We start from the raw sequence: 21,015 nt of genomic DNA, 5'->3' as shown, positions 1-21,015 counted from the left end.
CTAGTGGTGCAGTGGTTAAGAATCCGCCTGCCAATGCAGGGGAACATGGGTTTGAGCCCTGGTCCGGGAGGATCCCACATGCCGTGGAGCAACAAATCCCGTGCCCCACATCTACTGATCCTGCGCTCTAGAGCCCATGAGCCACAACTACTGAAGCCCGTGGGCCTAGAGCCCATGCTCTGCAACAAGAGAAGCCACGACAATGAGAAGCCCGTGCACCACAATGAAGAGCAGCCCCCGCTCCCGTAGCTAGAGAAAGCCACATGCAGCAACAAAGACCCAATGTAGCCAAAAATAACTTTAAAAGAGAGAGCGAAAAATAACAAAGTAAAAAATAAAATTAGACTGGGAAGCTAACAGGTATGTTAGAATGTGAAAATAAAAATATAGATGAATCAACAACCGGAAGGTACATCAGTACCACAATAGTAAGAAAGAGGAGGAAGAAAAGGGAAAAATGGCGGCGGGGGGCGGGTGGCCTTAGCTGTGGAGAGTGGGGCTTAAGCAAGGGCGAGGTTTGGGTGGGGGGCGGGGCCAATGCTCAGGACCCACAGGGCTGGAAAAGGTGCTGGGGGCTGTGGGGGATGGGGCTTAGGCTCAAGGAACAGAAGGGGCCCAGGCCTGCCCCCCAGCCTGGTCTCAGAGGGCAGGGGACCTCACCTGGGCACTAGCAGGCTTCCTGGGCTCAAGAGGACAGGGCAAACGCCCTCCTCTCCTCTTCTGCTCCTCCAGTCTGGGGTCTGAGAGGGCCCCTCCCACCTGCCTCCCCTGATCTCCCCAGCCTCCCTCCTATGCCCCCAAGAACCCATGTGGCCTGGGAGCTCAGCAGGCTCCCCTGGCCCAAGTGGGTGGGGCAGTTGCCCTCCGTTCCTCTCCTGCTCCTCCTGGATGGCCCCTCCAGCCTGTCACTCCTGATCTCCCCGGCCTCCTTCCCATGCCCCCAGAACCCACGCGGCCTAGGTGGGGCTTTAGATAGGGAAGGAAGCAGCTTGGGAGCTCAGCAGCCTCCCCTGCCTGAGTGGGCCAGGTGATCGACCTCTGCTCCTCTCCTGCTCTTCCCAGAGAGTCCCTCCCTCCTGCCTCTCCTGATCTCCCTGGCCTCAGGGGCGCTGATCTTGTCTGACCTCCACTTCTCCTCCCCGCTGGGTCCCCCTAGTCCTACCGGTTCACTTCAGGGTTCCTCCCATCTCCTTGGGGGTCAGAGTCCCCCACCAGCGGCCAGTAGATGCCCTAGTTGTGGGGAGACGCTAACTCCACATCTTCCCACACTGCCATCTTGACTCCTCCCTTGACAATTTTTAACTTCAGGTTCATAATTGGGTTAATTATATCCATTGTCAGAATTTCATATTGGTTTCTGCTTTGTGAAACTTTAAATATGCCAAAACAAATATGAATCCCTTATAACTCAGCTGTAATTTATAGAAATATCAGGGAATTTGCTGGCGGTACAGTGGTTAGGACGCAGTGCTTTCACTGCCAGGCTGGGGTTCAATCCCTGGTCGGGGAACTAAGATCCCGCACGTGGGCCCAGCCAAAAGAAAGAAAGAAATACCATATAAGTCTGAACTCACAGCTTCTTTCCTATAGTTGAGTTTTCCCACTTACAGAATAGTGATAGCCCTCATTATACTCTGACTTCCTGACTCCTGCCTCCTTTCCTCCCCTCCTCCCCTACCCCTGCCCCTGCCCCTTTATTCAAGCCCTGGTTGCATAATTAAAGTCAATAATGAGTCTAAAGAAAGAATTTTCTTTAAAATTTTGTAATTCTTTTAATCCTTGTTTTACCTTAGGGTAATCAGGATCTCCTTTGTTACATAGAATTTTAGATCTTGTTGACTTTATATGTATAAGTACAATAAGGTTACCTTGCTTAGCTTTCCTTTCTAGGTTGTGATATGAGTAATATAAGCTTTCAGTGTTTGAACATTTTGTAGTACAACAGATAGGATTATATAAATGACAAATATTGCTAATATCTTTATGTAGCATATCATTTCCCTTTTAAAAGATATGTCCTTTGTGAGAAAAGTGCTTTTCCCCCTTTTTATCTAGAAAAAATGTTTTAAGCCAGAGACACATCAGCTATCTATTTGATCACTACGAAGCTATGGACATTGTCACACAAATAGCACTTGTAAGGATTTCCTGGAACTTGGCAAAAGTAACTTAAAAAAACAACAGAAAAAACCCGTCTCCAGAAATTAATAGAATCATGTAATCGCCTTAGAAAGGGCATTTATGTTGTATTAACCATATCTGAAAAGCTACTCATAATGAGCTTTTTCTTGCTATAAGCATTCTCTTAAAACATTTTGAACAGAACATGATGAATGTATTTAATACCACTGAACTATATGCTTTAAAATGGGTAAGATGGTAAATTTTATGTTTGTGTATTTTACCACACACACAAAAAACCACACTGAAGTAATTTGTAGTCCAGATGTGAGAGACAAGGTGTAGATAACTTTAGGAAAGTATTAGACATGTTGTGTAGATTTCTCTATGTCATGCTTAAAATTCTTTTATTCTACAACAATAATATTTCTTTGGGATAAAAAGTGTTCGTGGGCTTCCCTGGTGGCGCAGTGGTTGGGAGTCCGCCTGCCGATGCAGGGGATACGGGTTCGTGCCCCAGTCCGGGAAGATCCCACACGCCGCGGAGCGGCTGGGCCCGTGAGCCATGGCCGCTGAGCCTGTGTGTCCGGAGCCTGTGCTCCGCAACGGGAGAGGCCACAACAGTGAGAGGCCCACGTACCGCAAAAAAAAAAAAAAAAAAAAAAGTGTTCGTGATTCTTTCAGACTTATGTCGGACTTTCCCAAGGGCATTAGGCATTTTGTGAGAATAAAATCTTGGGCAGGGAACGGGGCATTGGAAGAATGGGCCAAGGAAGGAAGCAAAGCCTGCTTCTGTGTCCAAACAATAGTGTTTTCTTTATGCAGGACTTCTTTAGAACCTTGAATATTCTTATAAGTATGTGGATTATAACATTTCCCAAACTTATTTGACGCCTAAATCTATAACCAAACCATGCTATTTTAGTTTAACTTCCTTGTTTTATAGATGTGAAAGTTCTGATCTGGAGAAGTTGAATGACTTGCTTAAAGTTACCTAAGAGCAGAATAATGAGAAAACGTCAAAGGATATATATATATATATATATATATGTATGTATGTATATTTTAAACACAAATACAAGTTTTGTTGTTGTTTTGTTTAATATTTATTTATTTGGCTGCACTGGATCTTAGTTGCAGCACGTGGGATCTTTAGTTGTGGCGTGTGAACTCTTATGTGGCACATGGGATCTATTTCCCTGGCCAGGAATAGAACCCAGGCCCCCCACCCCCCCACCCCTGCATTGGGAGTGTGGAGTCTTAGCCACTGGACCACCAGGGAAGTCCCATCAAAGGATATGAAGACTTGGAAAAACTGAATTCTGCCTGTTGCCCCTGCTGATATCAGCAAGAACACAAACAGGTTGTAGAATAACCATTATAATCCTTATGGAAACTTATTTTCATTAACATAATTACACATGAAATGGTTAGTTTCCAATATGTATAGAAGGGTTGTCAAATGGCGGTGAATGAAGATTCAGATGGAAGATAGTGTCTATCACGTTCATTTCTGTGCTCTTGGATGTTGGCAGATGAATTGGCCTCCTGGTTAAGCATGTTCTAGGGATAATTTTCCCTTCTCTAGGCAATGATCAGGTTTACAAGTTCCAGTGTGTTGAACAGTACACTTATTTTTGCCTGTGTGTATGGATTGAGGAAATAATTTTTAAAAACCCATACATAATAAAAGGCATCGGTGCATGGTTAAAAAGGGGGAGGGGTACTTGTTATTTAAGTCAAAGAAGTGTTTAGCTTGAAAAACTCATGTGAATTCAAGAATGTGTGTATAAATATTTACCAAAACATTGTAATAGTGAAAAATAGGAAACAAATGTCCATCACCTAAAGAAAGGAAACATTATTGGTTTAGACACCTACTAGCAAAATGAACAGCAGTAAAAAGGAATAAACTATAAACTAGATCCTCATGGAAAAATTTCTTACTATGTTGAGGGAAAAGCAAAGTATAGAAGAATACATGCCATGTAACACTTTTTAAATAAAAGTTTAAAAACGTGATAACAAAGCTACGTTGTTTATGGACACATAGAAAAGTATAAAAGTGTGCAAGAGAATGATAAACAATAAATTCAGAGTAATCATTACTTTGGAGAGGAAAACAAAGAGGACTTCTTAAAGATCCAGAGTTGATACAACAATGTTTAGATTGGGCAAAGCTGGGTCATAGGTTTGTGCTGTGTATTTTCTATACTTTTAGTTGACTTGAATTTTTTAAAAAGAGTACAGACTTTAACCTCAAATAAGGTTACCACTTCTGCTTATACTGAGTTCAGGGAAAGATTGGTATTGATACATGTTTCCATCAGTTTGTCTGTCTTTAAAATAGAAGGCAACATTATTAAGAGGGAAATAGAAAATATTAGAGTACCAGATTCTATAATTTGATATTTTCAGAAGTTAATTATTATAATTTTCTTTCAAACTCATCTAGGATAACTGAGTTACTAATATTTCCTAAGTTTTAAAAATTTGTAATTTTAAATACTCTAGCAGTTAATTTTTAAATACTAGCTTCAAGTATTATGCTGGACATATAAGTTAACATTTCTGTTGCAACCCTGGTAAGATAGTGCAGCAGGGAGAGTGCAGTACTATGGTGATGACAGACTGCTTCCCTTCAGTGTGTCTTGAAAACGCGGAACATACCTTATCTTTCTAAGTCTCACCCTTTCTTTTTTTTTTTTTTAAATTAATTAATTAATTTAAAAATTTTTGGCTGTGTTGGGTCTTCGTTGCTGTGCGCTGGCTTTCTCTAGTTGCAGTGTGTGGGGACTGCTCTTCGTTGAGGTGCGCGGGCTTCTCTTGTTGCAGAGCACGGGCTCTAGGCGCGCAGGCTTCAGTAGTTGTGGCACGTGTCTCACCCCTTTCTTGATTTCTTCATTTTGTGCTATCATGTTGCCCTTCACCTTCCCTTCACTTTCAGTTTTGCTGGTAGTGAGTTTTCTAGCATTGTCTTCTGTCTCTGATGCTTAATTTGTCAAACATAAAGGCAGTCAGGATTTAGTGTACATCATAATTTTCTGGGGGACTTGTTAAAATGCACATTGTTAGGCTACACTGCAGAGTTTCTGATTCAGTAGGTCTGGTTGGAGCCTGAGAATTTGCATTTCTAATAAGTTTTCTTGTGATAATGGTGCTGCTGTGCCAGGACCTCATTTTTGAGAACTACTACTTATCTAGCTCTTCTTTCTTTGCAGTTCATTCATCTTAAAAGGAGGTTCAGCTTGATTTCCTGGGCAACATAGTTTCTCAGGCATTCTAACTTGTACATTTCTAGTATTTTTTAGATTCAGACTAAAAAGACATGATATGGTAGAACATGTATAGTAGAACACCATGTCCTTACTCTAATTACTAATTACATGTTTTACTTGGGTTGGATACTTTGTATCTTTTTTTTTTTTTTTTTTTTTTGTGGTTCGTGGGCCTCTCACTGTTGTGGCCTCTCCCATCGCGGAGCACAGGCTCTGGATGCGCAGGCTCAGCGGCCATGGCTCATGGGCCCAGCCGCTCCGCGGCATGTGGGATCTTCCCGGACTGGGGCACAAACGTGTGCCCCCTGCATCGCCAGCCAGACTCTCAACACTGCGCCACCAGGGAAGCCCTGTATCTTTTTTTAAAAATAAAATTGGGGATTGGTCTAGATGATCTCTTCTGGTGTTGAATCATAATTTCTGCTTAAATCTTCTCATATCCTGATTAACACCACCAAAGATCCTTGATTTGTACAGCAAAATTTAGAACTATTAAAAATTGACTTTGGGGCTTCCCAAAGTCAAAAAAATTGACTTTGAAGCCAATTTTCTGTGAAAGTAACTATAACCTCTCATTTTCCCATCTTGTTTCTCTCACCATATGCCATAGGGTAAAGACCAAAATGGTGAAACAAATCTGTATTCCATGCAGTCTGTATTTTGCTTCTTAATTGTTAAGACTGGGGAAAGAGGTTTTTTAAAAATAGCTAATAGTAGCATTAATTTTTACCAACTAATGACCTATTTGAGTATTTAAGGATACAGTGAAAGGAAACTCTACATATCCCTTGCAGGACCCCCTCCTCACAGAGCTAGGAAGTTTCCTTTCTTTCTTTCTTCTTTTCCCTCAACCCGCACCCTGCATTCCCTGCAGTGGAAGCGTGGAGTCTTAACCACTGGGGCACCAGGGAAGTCCCAGGAAGTTTCCTTTCTCTTTGCTACAGTGCTATGATACAGAAATATCTGAGGCTCAGAGACTTTAGCATTCTGTTTTCTTTAATAGTGGTCCCTTTTAAAGAAGGGGTAATCCTTTGGAAAGTAGGTATTCTTAAGGAGTCATATAAGGCATTATAATCATTCCTGTGTATCTCTTCATTGGATTTCATATTCCTGAGCCAAAAAAGGTAGTATTAGGAAATGTATTTAAAAGTTTGGCTAGAGAATGGACTTGAGGATACGGGGAGGGGGAAGGGTAAGCTGGGACAAAGTGAGACAGTGGCATGGACATATATACACTACCAAACGTAAAATAGATAACTAGTGGGAAGCAGCCCCATAGCACACAGAGATCAGCTCAGTGCTTTGTGACCACCTAGAGGGGTGGGAAAGGGAGGGTGGGAGGGAGTGGGAGATGCAAGAGGGAAGAGATATGGGGATATATGTATATGTATAGCTGATTCACTTTGTTATAAAGCAGAAACTAACACACCATTGTAAAGCAATTATACTCCAATAAAGATGTTTAAAAAAAAGTTAAAAAAATAATAAATAAAATATAAAAGTTTGGGGACTTCCCTAGTGGTCCAGTGGTTAAGACTCCACACTTCCACAGCAGGGCGCATGGTTCTGTTTGATCCCTGGTCAGGGAACTAAGATCCCGCAAGCCGTGGTGCACAGCCAAAAAAAAAAAAAGTTTGTAGTGAATTAAACCTTACTTGAAAATAATTAAATTAATTTGTGTAAGGTTTTGGGGCTGTTTGAACTAAGATAAGAAATACTTGGGAAAGTTGCAGAGAATCAAAATTGTTTATAACCCTTAATCTTTAAAAATAACAGTTCTGCTGTATACCTATAAACAAGGGGAGTGTACACCATCAAAGAAAAAAATTTTAATTGAGAACTATTTAGTAATATCCAGTTTATTCCCAAAACAGGACCTTTATTTTAATTTTTTTTAGATTTCAAAGGAAGATTATAAAATCTTTTTAGAAATTGAGGATCCTGTCAAAGTTCCCTCCTCCCTCTTTTTTCTAAATTTAATTATATATACTTTATTTCTCTATTGCTCTTTCTATAGAAAAGTTTTTCAATAAACAGGAAAATTCCTTGGTTTTGGGTTTTGTCTTAGCCCTACTCTCAATCCCAGTAATGCGTAATTTGCTATATGATATACAAGACAAATCTGAATACTATTTCTTTTGGAATAAGAAGTCAAGGAAATTAATGTATAGGTATAAAGGCATATGATAAAGCCAACTGTTAAACAAAAAATAGCCTGATGCATTAGGGTATTTTTTTCTGCCCAAGTGATCTGTCTAGATCAGTGCCTTTATTTAATTTCAAGATTCATCTTTGTTTTGTTTTTGGCCACGCCACTCGGCTTGCAGGATCTCAGTTCCTTGGGCCATGGCAGTGAAAGCCTGGAATCCTAATCACTAGGCCACCAGGGAACTCCCTTCAGTTTTCATCTTAATGCAGGCACATCAAATTTTGTAGCTTCTGTGTCTATTCAGTCTAACTGGCTTTTCACTATTTTGAAATGAGATGGTCACAGCTTTTAATAGCTATTTTATTTTAATCCAAATTTATAGTCAGAACTGGTAAGTTATTTTTTTTAATATAGATTTATTTAATTAATTTAATTTTTTGGCTGCATTGGTTCTTCCGTTGCTGTGCGCGGGCTTTCTCTGGTTGCAGCGAGTGGGGGCTACTCTTTGTTGAGGTGTGAGGGCTTCTCATTGCGGTGCCTTCTCTTGTGGCGGAGCACAGACTCCAGGCGCGCAGTCTTCAGTAGTTGTGGCACACAGGCTTAGTTGCTCCGCAGCATGTGGGATCTTCTCGGACCAGGGCTCGAACCCGTGTCCCCTGCATTGGAAGGTGGATTCTTAACCACTGCGCCACCAGGGAAGCCCCTGGTAATTTATTTTTCAAATAGGCAGTAAATACACTTGTTAAAAGGTATAAAAGGAATACATATAGTTCCTATTCTCACCCCCAAAACAGACTTTCCTTCTGAAGGCAAATACTGTGAACTAGTTTCTTATGTATTCTTCAGAGATATTTTATGCATATACAAAGATGAATGGATATATGCTTTTTTTAGTAAACAACTTCGATATATATTATATGCAATAAAATTCAACAATTTTAAGTGTACAGTTTGAGTTTTAATAAATATATACACAGTTTTGTGGTCCCTATGAAAATCATGATATAGAATATTTCCATAACCCCCCAAATTTTCCTCATGTCCCTTTGCAGTTCAATCCCCTCCAGCTCTCTCTAGCCCCTGAAACTATTGGTCTGCTTTCTGTCACTATAAATTTACCTTTTTTAGAATGCATATCAGTGGAATCATACAGATTATAGTCTTTTTATGTCTGACTGATTTCACTTAACATTATGCCTTTGAGATTCATCCATATGAGTGCCTTGAACCAAGGAAGTGTTGAATGAGTATGTTAATTGTGTATTAGCTTAAGTTTGGGTTAAGGTTTTTTGAATTAATTATATCATACTGGCTCATGAAGTGGACTGATGGATTTTTTTTAATGGCTCAAATTTTTTTCCTTTCAGTTTTATTGACATACTATGTAAGTTTAAGATGTTCAGCATAATGATTTGACTTACATATATCATGAAATGATTACCATGGTAAGTTTAGTGAATATCCATCATCTCACAGATACAAAATAAAAGGTAAAGAAAAAAATTTTTTTCCTTGTAATGAGAACTCCTACAATTTATTCTCTTAACAACTTTCATGTATAACATACAACAGTGTTGGGACTTCCCTGGTGGTCCAGTGGTAAAGAATCTGTCTTCCAATGCAGGGGATGCTGGTTCGATCCCTGGTTGGGGAACTAAGATCCCACATGCCGAGGGACAACTAAGCCTGTGTGCCGCAACTATTGAGCCCACGTGTTCTGGAACCCACGTGCCACAACTAAAGAGAAAAAACCCGCATGCCACAACTAGAGAGAAGCCCACGCTCCACAACAAAGAGCCCGAGCGCTGCAACTAAGACCCGACGCAGCCAAAAATATAAATAAAATATTTTTTAAAATACAGCAGTGTTAATTATATTTATCATGATGTACATTTACATACCTAGTACTTATTTATCTTATAACTGGAAATTTGTACCTTTTGACTAACTCACCACCTCCCCTCACCTCTGATAAACAAATCTGATCTCTTTTTCTATGAGTTTGTTTGTTTTTGAAGTATAGTTGACCCACAACACTATGTTAGTTTCTGGTGCACAACATAGTGATTTGATATTTCTGTACATTACAAAGTGATCACCATCTGATGGATCTTATATTCACTTAGATAAATGTTAGTCAGAAGTAGATTAACTTTTTGTTTCAAATCAAGCAAGCATTCTTAGTTATAGTGAACTTTATTACAAACATTTGGGAATAGGAACTGTACAGTAGGTTGTTTTTTGTTTGTTTTCCTCCTTGAGATGGGCAAGGAATCTCTGTTGTAGAGAAATACAAAATCACCAAATTGAGATACAAAAGAAAGTAAATATTGTTAAATCTTTATCTCAACCCCAGCCCTTTAAAAAACAAAACAGAACTTTATTTCTATACTTTATGCTTTGTCCTCCGAGCTTACAGATAGGATAAAACAGGATAATTGATGTAACCAAATGGCTGGTTGAATAAGTTAACTCAGAAGAAGGGACTTACAGAAATATCTATGTGTTGCAAGTTAAAAAGTTTACTTATGTAACTCATTAATAAGATTTGAGATAGTTTTTATTGTACTTTTAATAGATTTTACTGTTTTTACTGTTCTGGTTTTAACATATAATTAAAACTAGTCCTCCCTCAGAGCTTGTTTTTATTTCAAATACCAAGTCAAGGGGAAAGGGAATATAGTATGATTTCCTGCTTTGTGGTTTTTCAGGCATCCCCACCCAGTAACAAGTCTCAAGTTTGTGGATTCTTATGTTAAAGTAGCTAAGAAGCTGGCATCTGGTTGTGGAGCATTACTACAAGTAGTTCCATCTCTGATTACAAATCTTTATGATGGGTTATGTTCAGCCAGCCTTTGTAATACATCCTTTTTGTTTGTTTGTTTGTTTTTTGTAGTATGGGGGCCTCTCACTGTTGTGGCCTCTCCCATTGCGGAGCACAGGCTCCGGACGCGCGGGCTCAGCGGCCATGGCTCACGGGCCTAGTCGCTGCGCGGCATGTGGGATCTTCCTGGACCGGGGCATGAACCCGTCTCCGCTGCATCAGCAGGCGGACTCTCAACCACTGCGCCACCAGGGAAGCCCTGTAATACATACTTTTTTAAGTTTTTTCTACTACCTTTGAAACCTTGGTAGTGGATATGAGCTGAAAAAATACCAGTATCTTGTCAGATGGTTCCGTGTAATTTGGAACATTTATGACTTAAAGATGACTTAAAGAGTTTGTCTCAAGTATAACCTAATGGTTTTGAGGTACAAAAACCAGCCTATGGGGACTTCCTCTGGTGGCTCAGTGGGTAAGACTCTGCCTGCCAATGCAGGGGTTACGGGTTCCATCCCTGGTCCGGGAAGATCCCACATGCCGTGGAGCAACTAAGCCCGTGTGCCACAAGTACTGAGCCTGTGCTCCAGAGACTGCGTGCCACAACTATTGAAGCCTGCATGCCTAGAGCCCGTGCTCCGCAGCAAGAGAAGCCACCACGGTGAGAAGTCCAGGCACTGCAATGAAGAGTAGCCCCCACTCGCTGCAACCAGAGAAAGCCCACGCACAGCAACGAAGACCCACTGCAGCCAAAAAAATAAAATTAAATCTTTAAAAAAAAAAAAGCTGTTGATCTTTTTTGAAAACTAATAAGTTTTTACTTAAAAACAGTTTTTGTGGTTCTTTAGTACGATACATGTTTACCTTCCTTATATTTACTACCTACTAAACTCCGAACAAAGCAAAAATGATTACTTGTATAAACATATATTTGCATTCAAGAATCCCAAATAATGAAATCCCAAAGATTTCATTAATCTACCCTTCTCTGACTTTGAAGGAGTGCTCCTAAAAGAGCTTTACTGGTGGGACAGAGAATGTTGGTAACAGTGACAATTTTATTAATGGATAAAAGTTATATTTATGTTGAATACATTTCTTTTTTCTCTCCTTCTTAAGGAATTGAACGACCTGGCGCGGGACCCCCCAGCACAGTGTTCAGCAGGTCCCGTTGGAGATGATAGTAAGTATGTGAAAGGAATGATAGAGTGAAACATAAAACAGCATAAAAATCTGCCTCTGGGGAACTCTGGGACTGATAAATATACATCTCTTAAGGTTATTTTGTGTGAAGAGATAATTATGCAGTAGAGAAGAGGCAGTATTTACCTTTACTTGCCCATGAAAGGTGCAGTTTTATGTGTATCCCATCATCTTCTGTACTGTTTATTACATTTTGAACCTCTTCTGCCAGACATTGTCTGTGTAGTTGTCCTGGCTCCTTCTTATCTGTCCTTTGTCCCTTCTGGGTATTTACTTGAGTCAAAATATTCAAGCTTTTACTTACAGCAAGCTACTGTTCTTTCAGTAAGATAATACTAAAGATGATGGGGGGGGTATGTGTGTGTATATGTATATGTGTATGTATGTATGTGGGTCTGTGTCTGTCTTTCTATTGACTCATACTCGTGAAGACAGCTACAATTTATTTTTAATGTCCAGCTTATCTCCTTAATCCTGTCTAAAATAATCTATTGTACTTATCGTACATGTTGGATAATAATTTTGTTTTTGTTCCACTTTGTCTCAACACAGCTTTTTCCCCTTATACCATCTTTTATCCTTTTTAAAATGGAGGATATTTGAAGAGGCTGTGCCTTGTAACACAAAACTAATTCACACACAAAAAATGCAACATTTAGCAAATAGGGAAAAAATGGAATATACTTGGAGTATACTTGGAAACATTTGTGTAAGAGAAGTATATAGATTAAGACAAAAAATAAATGAGGTTATATTAGTTTGTGTGTAAATTAATTTTTTCCTTGTTTTTCTTAGATTGCTGTTTTGGTCTCCTAAATCCTTAAGAACCAAAGCAAAGCCCTTGTACAAGGACTGCTTTATAGATAAAACAGATGTTATAAATTATAAGACTAAGTACTTGTGATGAAAAATCCCATTTATGTTATGTTTAGACCTGTCCAGTATGAGTAACTATAGTATTTGATACCAAACAGGACAGGACAAGTACTTAAACACACATTATCTCATTTACGCCTCACAATTCTTTTAGGTCATTGGGATAGAAATTGTAAACTATTTTAGAGAAGAATCTGGTGAGAGGCTTGTGGAGGTTCCGGAAGTGGACTCATTCTCAGGTTTTCTGATTCTACTTTTGTCATTTCACGGTTATCGTATAATCCATCTGCATCAGTGTGGTCATTCAATTGAAAGAGTGTTTTTATTTCAGGTAAATTCCTCAAAGTTGAGAGTGGCTGATTTTTAATTAAAAGCGTTTGAAGTCTGGGGATTAGATTTCATTTTTGAAGTTCTGTAGTGTGCTAAAGTAATTTGCCTTTGCTTCTACCATAGTTAGTACTATTACATTCCTTTGTCAGATTGAAAAAATGCTTACCCTGGAGAGTTAAACTCCCCCAAAGCATAAGCAATAAAAGAAAAAGATAAATTAGACTTCATCGAAATTTAAAAATTAGGTGCAACAAATGATACTATTAAGAAAGTGAAAAGACACACAGAATGGGAGAAAAATTTTGTAGGTCATATATATCTAATAAGGCATATTTATCCAAAATATTTTTTAAAAGTCTGTATCTCAGCAATATAAAGATAGATAACCCAATTTTAACATAAACAGAGGATCTGAATAGCTATTTCTCCAAATAAGATATACAAATGGCCAATGAACACATGGAAAGATGTTCAGCATCATTAATCATCAGGGAAATGCATGTCAGAACCATAATGAGATGTCACTTTACACCCACTAGGATGGCTAGAATCAAAAAGTCAAATAATAACAAATGTTGATGAGGATGTGGAGAAATTTGAACCTTCATACATTGCTGGTAGAATGCAAAATGGTATAGCCAGCTTGGAAGACAGCCTGTTAGTTCCTCAAAAAGTTAAACATAGAGTTACGATATAACCCAGTGAGTTCATTCCTAGGTATGTGTCAAAGAGAAATGAAACGTGTATCTGTACAAAAACTCATACATGATTGTTCATAGAAGCTTTATTTATAATAGCCAAAAAGTGAAAACAACCCAAATACCCACCAGCTGATGAAGGGGTAAATAAAATGTGGTGTATCCATACAATGGAATATTATTTGATGATTAACAAGAATGAAATGATATATACTACAACATGGATGAGCATTAAAAACATTATGCTGAAAAGACCTATACTCTGAAAACTATAAGTAGCTGGTGAAAGAAATTGAAGATGACATAGACAGATATTGTTAAAATGACCATACTGCCCAAGGCAGTCTACAGATTCAGTGCTATCCCTATCAAATTACCAATGGCATTTTTCATAGAACTAGAACAAAAAAATTTAAAATTTGTATGGAAACACAGAAGACCTCGAATAGCCAAAACAATCTTGAGAAAGAAGACTGGAGCTAGAGGAATCATGCTTCCTGACTTCAGAATGTACTACAAAGCTACAGTAATCAAAGGGGTATGGTGCGGAAAACAAGAATATAGATCAGTGGAACAGGAAAGCAAAAAACAAGCATATAGATCAATGGAACAGGAAAACAAAAAACAAGCATATATATCAGTAGAACAGGATAGAAAGCTCAGAAATAAACCTACGCACTTAAGGTCAATTAATCTACAACAAAAGAATCAAGAATATTCAATGGAGAAAAAGATAGTCTCTTCAGTAAGTGGTTCTGGGAAAACTGGACAGCTACATGTAAAAGAATGAAATCAGAACATTTTCTCACACCATATACAAAAATAAACTGAAAATAAACACCTAAGTGTAAGACCAGGTACTCTAAAACTCCTAGAGGAAAACACAAGGAGAATACTTTTTGACATAAATTGCAGCAGTATTTTTTTGGCTCCGTCTCCTAGAGTAATGGAAATAAAAATAAACAAATAGGACATAATGAAACTTCAAAGCTTTTGCACAGCGAAGGAAACTGTAAACAAAAAAAGAACCTGTGGAATAAGAGAAAACATTTGCAAACAATGCAACCAACAAGGAATTAATTTCCAAAATATACAAACAGCTCATACAGCTTAATAAAAGCTTTTTGATAAAGAACAAACAACCCAATCAAATAATGGGCAGAAGACCTTAAATAGACATTTCTCCAAAGAAGACATACAGGTGGCCAATAGGCACATGGAAAGATGCTCAATATTGCTAGTTATTAGAGAAAAGCAGATCAGAACTACAATGAAGTATCACCTCACACTAGTGAGAATGGCCATTGTCAAAAAATCTACAAACAGTAAACGCTGGAGGTGTAGAGAAAAGGGAACCCTCCTACACTGTTGGTGGGAATGTAATTGGTGCAGCCACTATGGAGAACAATATGGAGGTTCCTTAAAAAACTGAAAGTAGAGTTACCATATGATCCAGCAATCCCACTCCTGGGCATTTATCTGGAGAGAACTAACTTGGAAAAGATAATATGCACCCCAGTGTTCATAGCACTGTTTACAATAGCCAAGACATGGAAACAAATGTGCTCCAGAGGGAGACGTAAGTCATTGATTCCAGTAGGTATTCTTACATTTAACCAGCGTGGCAGAATAATTAAGATTTAAATGGTAGGTCTTGAAATGCTTTTGTTAATTAAATTAATGTGTTTTTTTGTTGTTGTTTTTTTGTTTTGTTTTTTTTGCGGTACGCGGGCCTCCCACTGCCGGGGCCCCTCCCGCTGCGGAGCACAGGCTCCGGACACGCAGGCCCAGCAGCCATGGCTCACGGGCCCAGCCGCTCCGCGGCTCGTGGGATCTTCCTGGACCAGGGTGGGAACCCGTGTACCCTGCATCGGCAGGCGGACTCCCATCCACTGCGCCACCAGGGAAGCCCCAAATTAATGTGTTTTTATTTTGTTCTTCTCTGCCTTTTGTTGGTATTGTAGATTCTAGATCATTTTAACAAGAGACATAAATATTGTTGATCTCAGTTGCTACATTAGCAATTTCCTTATTCCTCTCCCCTCTCACTCTTAAAGACAGCCCTGTGTATGTGCTTTTGCTCATTTTTCTGGTGACAGTATTTGACCCTTTATTTATAAAGACGGAAACAAGTTAATAAAGGTTAGCATTTGAGTGTTAATGGGTTTTTATTTAGAACTAATGGTTTATATAAGTTTAGTTCTACTGGGGAATATTAAACATGATTTACTAACTAAATGGATATGAATTACATATGAAATAGCCTGTTGATGTTGCTTATAAGAGTTCTCAGTAATATAAGATTCTTGCTTAAATATACTAGAATATTTTCAATTTTCCAGAGTGCCAGATATGAAAGAGATTGCATTATTACTTGAAAATATTGATCTTTTCACATCTTCTTCTAGGAAGGGTATCCTTTATGTAATTGTAAATGTTCTAGTTGCCAGCTTGTCTTGTCAGAATTTCTGCTCCAAGCCTTTGGGGTTTCTATGTTGTCTAATTTTTAGTCGATTTTAATCATAAAGCATAAAATGGTCTTTGTTTTCTGTAGAGGAAGAATAGGAAATCACCAAAAATAAATATTTTACCTTCAGCCAAGAATTTGTTCAGGTTTAAATTTTTCCAATAACTTCTTAAGTCTGGCAGTATTTTTAGCAAGAGAAAGATTGATCTTGAAAAGACTCAGAAGAAAAAGTTAGGACTTAGATAGTTTTAAAAATTTTTAACTAAATTTTTTAGCATGTCTCGATATTTGTATATTTTATCATCTAAGTGCTTTAGTTCTCTCTTTTTATTCCTTATCTGATTCTTACAACCTTTAACAAGAGTGCAGGTATAAATATATCTTCCCATTTACAGCCACAAATTTTAAAAATATAGAAGGATTAAATGGAAGAATAAGATTGCTTTAAAACAATTCCCTTGACCTGTAGCTTGGTCATTTTTAATAGTGTTTTCAGCTTTGTCATTGGGATTGTTTACTCTAATTATCAGTGTGTTTTGTTTACTCGAATTGTAAATATATTTATGATTAAAAACAGAATGAGACTTGTTTCTTTAAATAGGACCTTAGGGCTCTTTTAATAGGACCTTTGTTAAAGATACTGGGACTAATCTTAGTGACTCAAAGTGACTTTCTCCTTAGCTGCTTAATCCATAAAAAATTGGTTGGCAGAAGTTATGAGGAATTTTTCTCAGTACTAATGATGGGTAACGTAAAAAGGAGAGCCTCAGCAGTACCTATCCTTTATTTTTAATTCCTAATAAACAGGCTGCTCTTTGTAGATTCAGGCACCAGTGAGGGGCAGGCCAACCATAGGGTCAGTTCTCATGCAGGTGGTCAGAAGGAATTTAAGGATTTGGCCTGATATCCCAGTGGATTTTCGTGCGGTTTTTTAGTCTTCACATTTCCTCTTTGTGTCGAGGGTTAGGTGGTTTGGGTTGCTCATGTATAATCCCAGTGATAGCTTCCCTTAGTTTGCTTAAATCCTAGTGTGAATGTTAAATGCTAAGTAGCTTGCTTAGAAAGTGAAAACTGGCTTTTTGATCTTTGTGTTGTCCTTAGTGGCATTACCTTGGAAATGGAACAAGCACCATTTTTTGCAGTTTGAAGAGAAAATTTCCTTATTAAACAAGTATATAATTTATTGGGATTATCCCGAGTTTGTAATCAAGCTTGGGGCTTTCAGCTGATGTTTTCTTTATTTACTGAGGTACCAGCAATTCTAAACACCTACAGGTGAGAACTCTTGGAAATTTTTTTCTCACTGGAAAAAAGCCAGCATTTCCTAATTTGAGTATTGTCTACTTTAAGTTTACTGTTCTGCTCTATGCCAGTATTATAAAAGGAGTATATTATATATATTTGTGTTGGGGAAATGATATAACACATGAAAGAATTGAATCTTGTGGTTCTTTTTTACCCTTTGAGGTAAGGAAATGCCTGTTTAAAAGTGAAATTTTGGACCTTGTCAAGAATTTTGTCTCCCTGACATGAATTTTCAAGATGTTTTAGCCCAAATACTTCTTTGTTGAGCACCTTATCAGTGTTCTATACCATGCTAGTCATTTTTGTTTTCTCTGTTCAGACTCCAACTTAATTTAGATTCCTCATCCTGCTCAGGACTCATCATATTGCTAATAAATGAACTGAGATTACATGGGGAATGATATGTTATTATGGTGTAGGTATACTGTGGATATTGCTTCATGGTGATTTTTTGTTGTTCTTTTTCAGTGTTCCATTGGCAAGCTACAATAATGGGGCCAGTAAGTATTTAGATTAATTTCAGAATAAATAGTTTATGTAATTCACTCATTTTAATCCAACTTTTCTTGTTATCAACAGAATGACAGTCCCTATCAGGGTGGAGTATTTTTCTTGACAATTCATTTCCCAACAGATTACCCCTTCAAACCACCTAAGGTAATTGGGATATGACAATTGTTTTGTATCTACTTTCGACAATACTGTTGAAACAGTTTACAAAAAATTTTCCTTTTTTGATAGGTTGCATTTACAACAAGAATTTATCATCCAAATATTAACAGTAATGGCAGCATTTGTCTTGATATTCTACGGTCACAGTGGTCTCCAGCACTAACTATTTCAAAAGGTAATAGAATGAGTATTTGATATCAATATAAAAATCCTACTGTGTTTTTTGTCTTTTTAAGATTACTTATTCTTGGAAAGATTGCTCGGATTCCTTTTTTAAGAGGAGGTAGCAATCCCCCTTATTCTTTTTTTTCTTTTTAAGTTATTTATTTATTTATTTATGGCTGTGTTGCGTCTTTGTTTCTGTGCGAGGGCTTTCTCTAGTTGTGGTGAGCAGGGGCCACTCTTCATCGCGGTGCGCAGGCCTCTCACTATCACGGCCTCTCTTGTGTGGAGCACAGGCTTCAGACGTGCGGGCTCAGTAGTTGTGGCGAGCGGGCCCATTTGCTCCGCAGCATGTGGGATCTTCCCAGACCAGGGCGTGAACCCGCATCCCCTGCATTGGCAGGCAGACTCCCAACCACTGCGCCACCAGGGAAGCACACCCCCCCCACCCGCCCCTTATTCTTAAAAAGACCTTTAGACCCACTGGAGAGAGCTGGATTTTCAAGCATAGGTATTCCTTGGTGTCGTGACTGCTCTCTGTCCATTGCTCTTGCTATTCAAGCATAGGTTGGAATATGACTACTTGGTATGAATGTTTTTTTAGAGCATAGTAAAAGTAGAAGACAAACAATGCCTCTTCCAACCTTGAGATCCATGAATGGAAAGGATAGATATTGTTCCAGAATAATAAAAAAAACAGCCATTGTAGAGGAATGCTTGTATACTATAAGCATAGACAGTAGTTTCTTGAAGAGCAAAGTATAGGTGAATTCATATTCACATTCTTTAAGGTTTTACCAGCTCTTATCTTTAGGTTTCTGTCAGGAACTGAATCACCCTCTAAGATAATCAATTTAATATAAATTTTTATTTGAGCATCTTAATCTTTGGTATATTGTGTGTGGGGGAGGGTGAAAATGTGTAGAGGAAGTTAGTTACCAACTTAGTGATGGAAGATCCAGTAGTTGTTTCTTTCTTTCTTTACTTACTTAAGTACTTACTTATTTGGCTGCGTTGGGTCTTTGTTGCTGCATGCGGGCTTTCTCTAGTTGTGGCGAGCAGGGGCTACTCTTCGTTGCGGTGCATGGGCCTCTCATTGTGGTGGCTTCTCTTGTTGTGGATCACAGGCTTTAGGTGCGCGGGCTTCACTAGTTGTGGCACGCAGGCTCAGTAGTTGTGGCGCACGAGCTTAGTTGCTCCACAGCACGTGGGATCTTCCCGGACCAGAGATCAAACCCGTGTCCCCTGCATTGGCAGGCGGATTCTTAACCACTGCACCACCAGGGAAGTCACAGGGTCCTTAGTTGTGGTATTCGAACTCTTAGTGGTGGCATGCATGTGGGATCTAGTTCCTAGACCAGGGAGCGAACCCGGGCCCCCTGCGTTGGGTGTGCAGTCTTAACCACTGCGCCATCAGGTAAGTCCCCCTCCAATAGTTCTTTAAAATAAGACCTAGTTATATGAGGAGGTTGGGGATTTTTTTATATTCCTGAACTGAATATTATCTTATTTGTTGATGTGAGATTGTTCAACCCCTCAACATCATACCCAAATGAAATCACAAGTGGATTAAATGTTGTCAAAGTACAGATACTAGAAATAGGCTGCAAGTATGATAATGGGCCAATATGTTTAACAGATATGAAGAACATATATAAATCAGTAAGGAAAAACCTAGATCCCAATGGACAGAAAGGAACAGAGGAAATAAAAATTAAATAAGTTCCCATTTTTCACCTTTTTAATTAACAAAGATCTTTACAAAAGAAAAATAAATGTTGGTGAACTGCATTGAAATGAGTGCTTATATATGCTACAGATAGAAGTATAGATTTGTATAGTCCAGTCTGCCAGTATGTATTAAGAAATAAGAGATTTAATCATTAATACCCTTTGACCCAGTAATTCTAGGTTCATTCATTTGTACTAAAAAAATAAGACCAACAGTTTAAAAAAGTTCTCTGTGCAAGTACATTTGCAACAGTGTTATTTCTGAAAAATAGAAATTACATATAGACTCAACGGTAGAGGAGAAAATATATTGGTTCTGGAAAATGCATTCAAAAGAGTATTGATCCTTAAAAATATTATGGGAAATAGGAAAATACAATGTTTGAAAAAAGCAGAAAAGAGATAAAGTGTTACACACTGTAACTTGCATTGTATAGAAAGTATATTAAATAGCTAGAAAGAAATAGTTTGGGTATTTGGGGATGAAATTTGGTACATAAAAATATTTTTCTTTTCTGTCTACTTAAATTTTATCATTTCTTTAATGCATACATTTAGACAAGAGGCAACATAGTTTCATGTTAAAGAACATAGATTCTGGATGCAACTGCCTGTATTAGGATCTCAGCTCCACCTCTTATTGGATGAGACTTGAGACAGATTGGCTTCTGCATTCCACAGAGTTTTCATCGGTAGAATAGGGATGATAAAAACTATTTCACTATTATTATGAAGATTAAAAAAGCAAAAAGTGCATAGTTAACTGGTTCCTTGTAAGCACCCAAATAACTGGGATAAAGGCACTATTGTAAAAAGTATTGGAGGGGACTTCCCTGGTGGCACAGTGGTTAAGAATCTGCCTGCCAATGCGGGGGACACAGGTTTGATCCCTGGTCCGGGAAGATCCCACATGCCGCGGAGCAACTAAGCCTGGGGGCCACAACTACTGAGCCCGTGTGCCTCAACTACTGAAGCCCAAGTGCATAGAACCTGTGCTACACAACAGGAGAAGCCACCTCAATGAAAAGCCCGCACACTGCAATGAAGAGTAGCCCCCGCTCACCGCAACTAGAGAAAGCCCACACACTGCAATGAAGACCCAACGCAGCCTAAGTAAATAAATAATTTTAAAAAAAAACAAAAAATCCATAGTTGACTCGTACCTTGTAAGCACCTAAATAACTGGGATAAAGGTACTATTG

The 21,015-nt window shown here is 38.6% G+C and overlaps 1 protein-coding gene across 2 annotated transcripts in view; it reads left to right on the top strand.

Moving 5' to 3' along the window:
• Positions 1-21,015, top strand: part of UBE2D2 (ubiquitin conjugating enzyme E2 D2) — a 59,331-nt gene that overhangs the window by 30,558 nt on the left and 7,758 nt on the right. For both annotated transcript variants that reach the window (XM_082836888.1, XM_082836887.1), the window contains exons 2-5: positions 11,489-11,552; positions 17,717-17,748; positions 17,828-17,905; positions 17,990-18,095. In XM_082836888.1, coding sequence (XP_082693014.1) covers positions 11,489-11,552; positions 17,717-17,748; positions 17,828-17,905; positions 17,990-18,095 — 280 coding nt within the window. The remainder of the gene's footprint in view (positions 1-11,488; positions 11,553-17,716; positions 17,749-17,827; positions 17,906-17,989; positions 18,096-21,015) is intronic.

Source organism: Leucopleurus acutus, assembly GCF_964270905.1.
Source record: "Leucopleurus acutus genome assembly, chromosome: 3".
Classification (NCBI taxonomy): domain Eukaryota; kingdom Metazoa; phylum Chordata; class Mammalia; order Artiodactyla; family Delphinidae; genus Leucopleurus; species Leucopleurus acutus.
The sequence above is the reverse complement of the archived record's forward strand: the minus strand, read 5'-3'. Positions and strand labels throughout refer to the sequence as shown.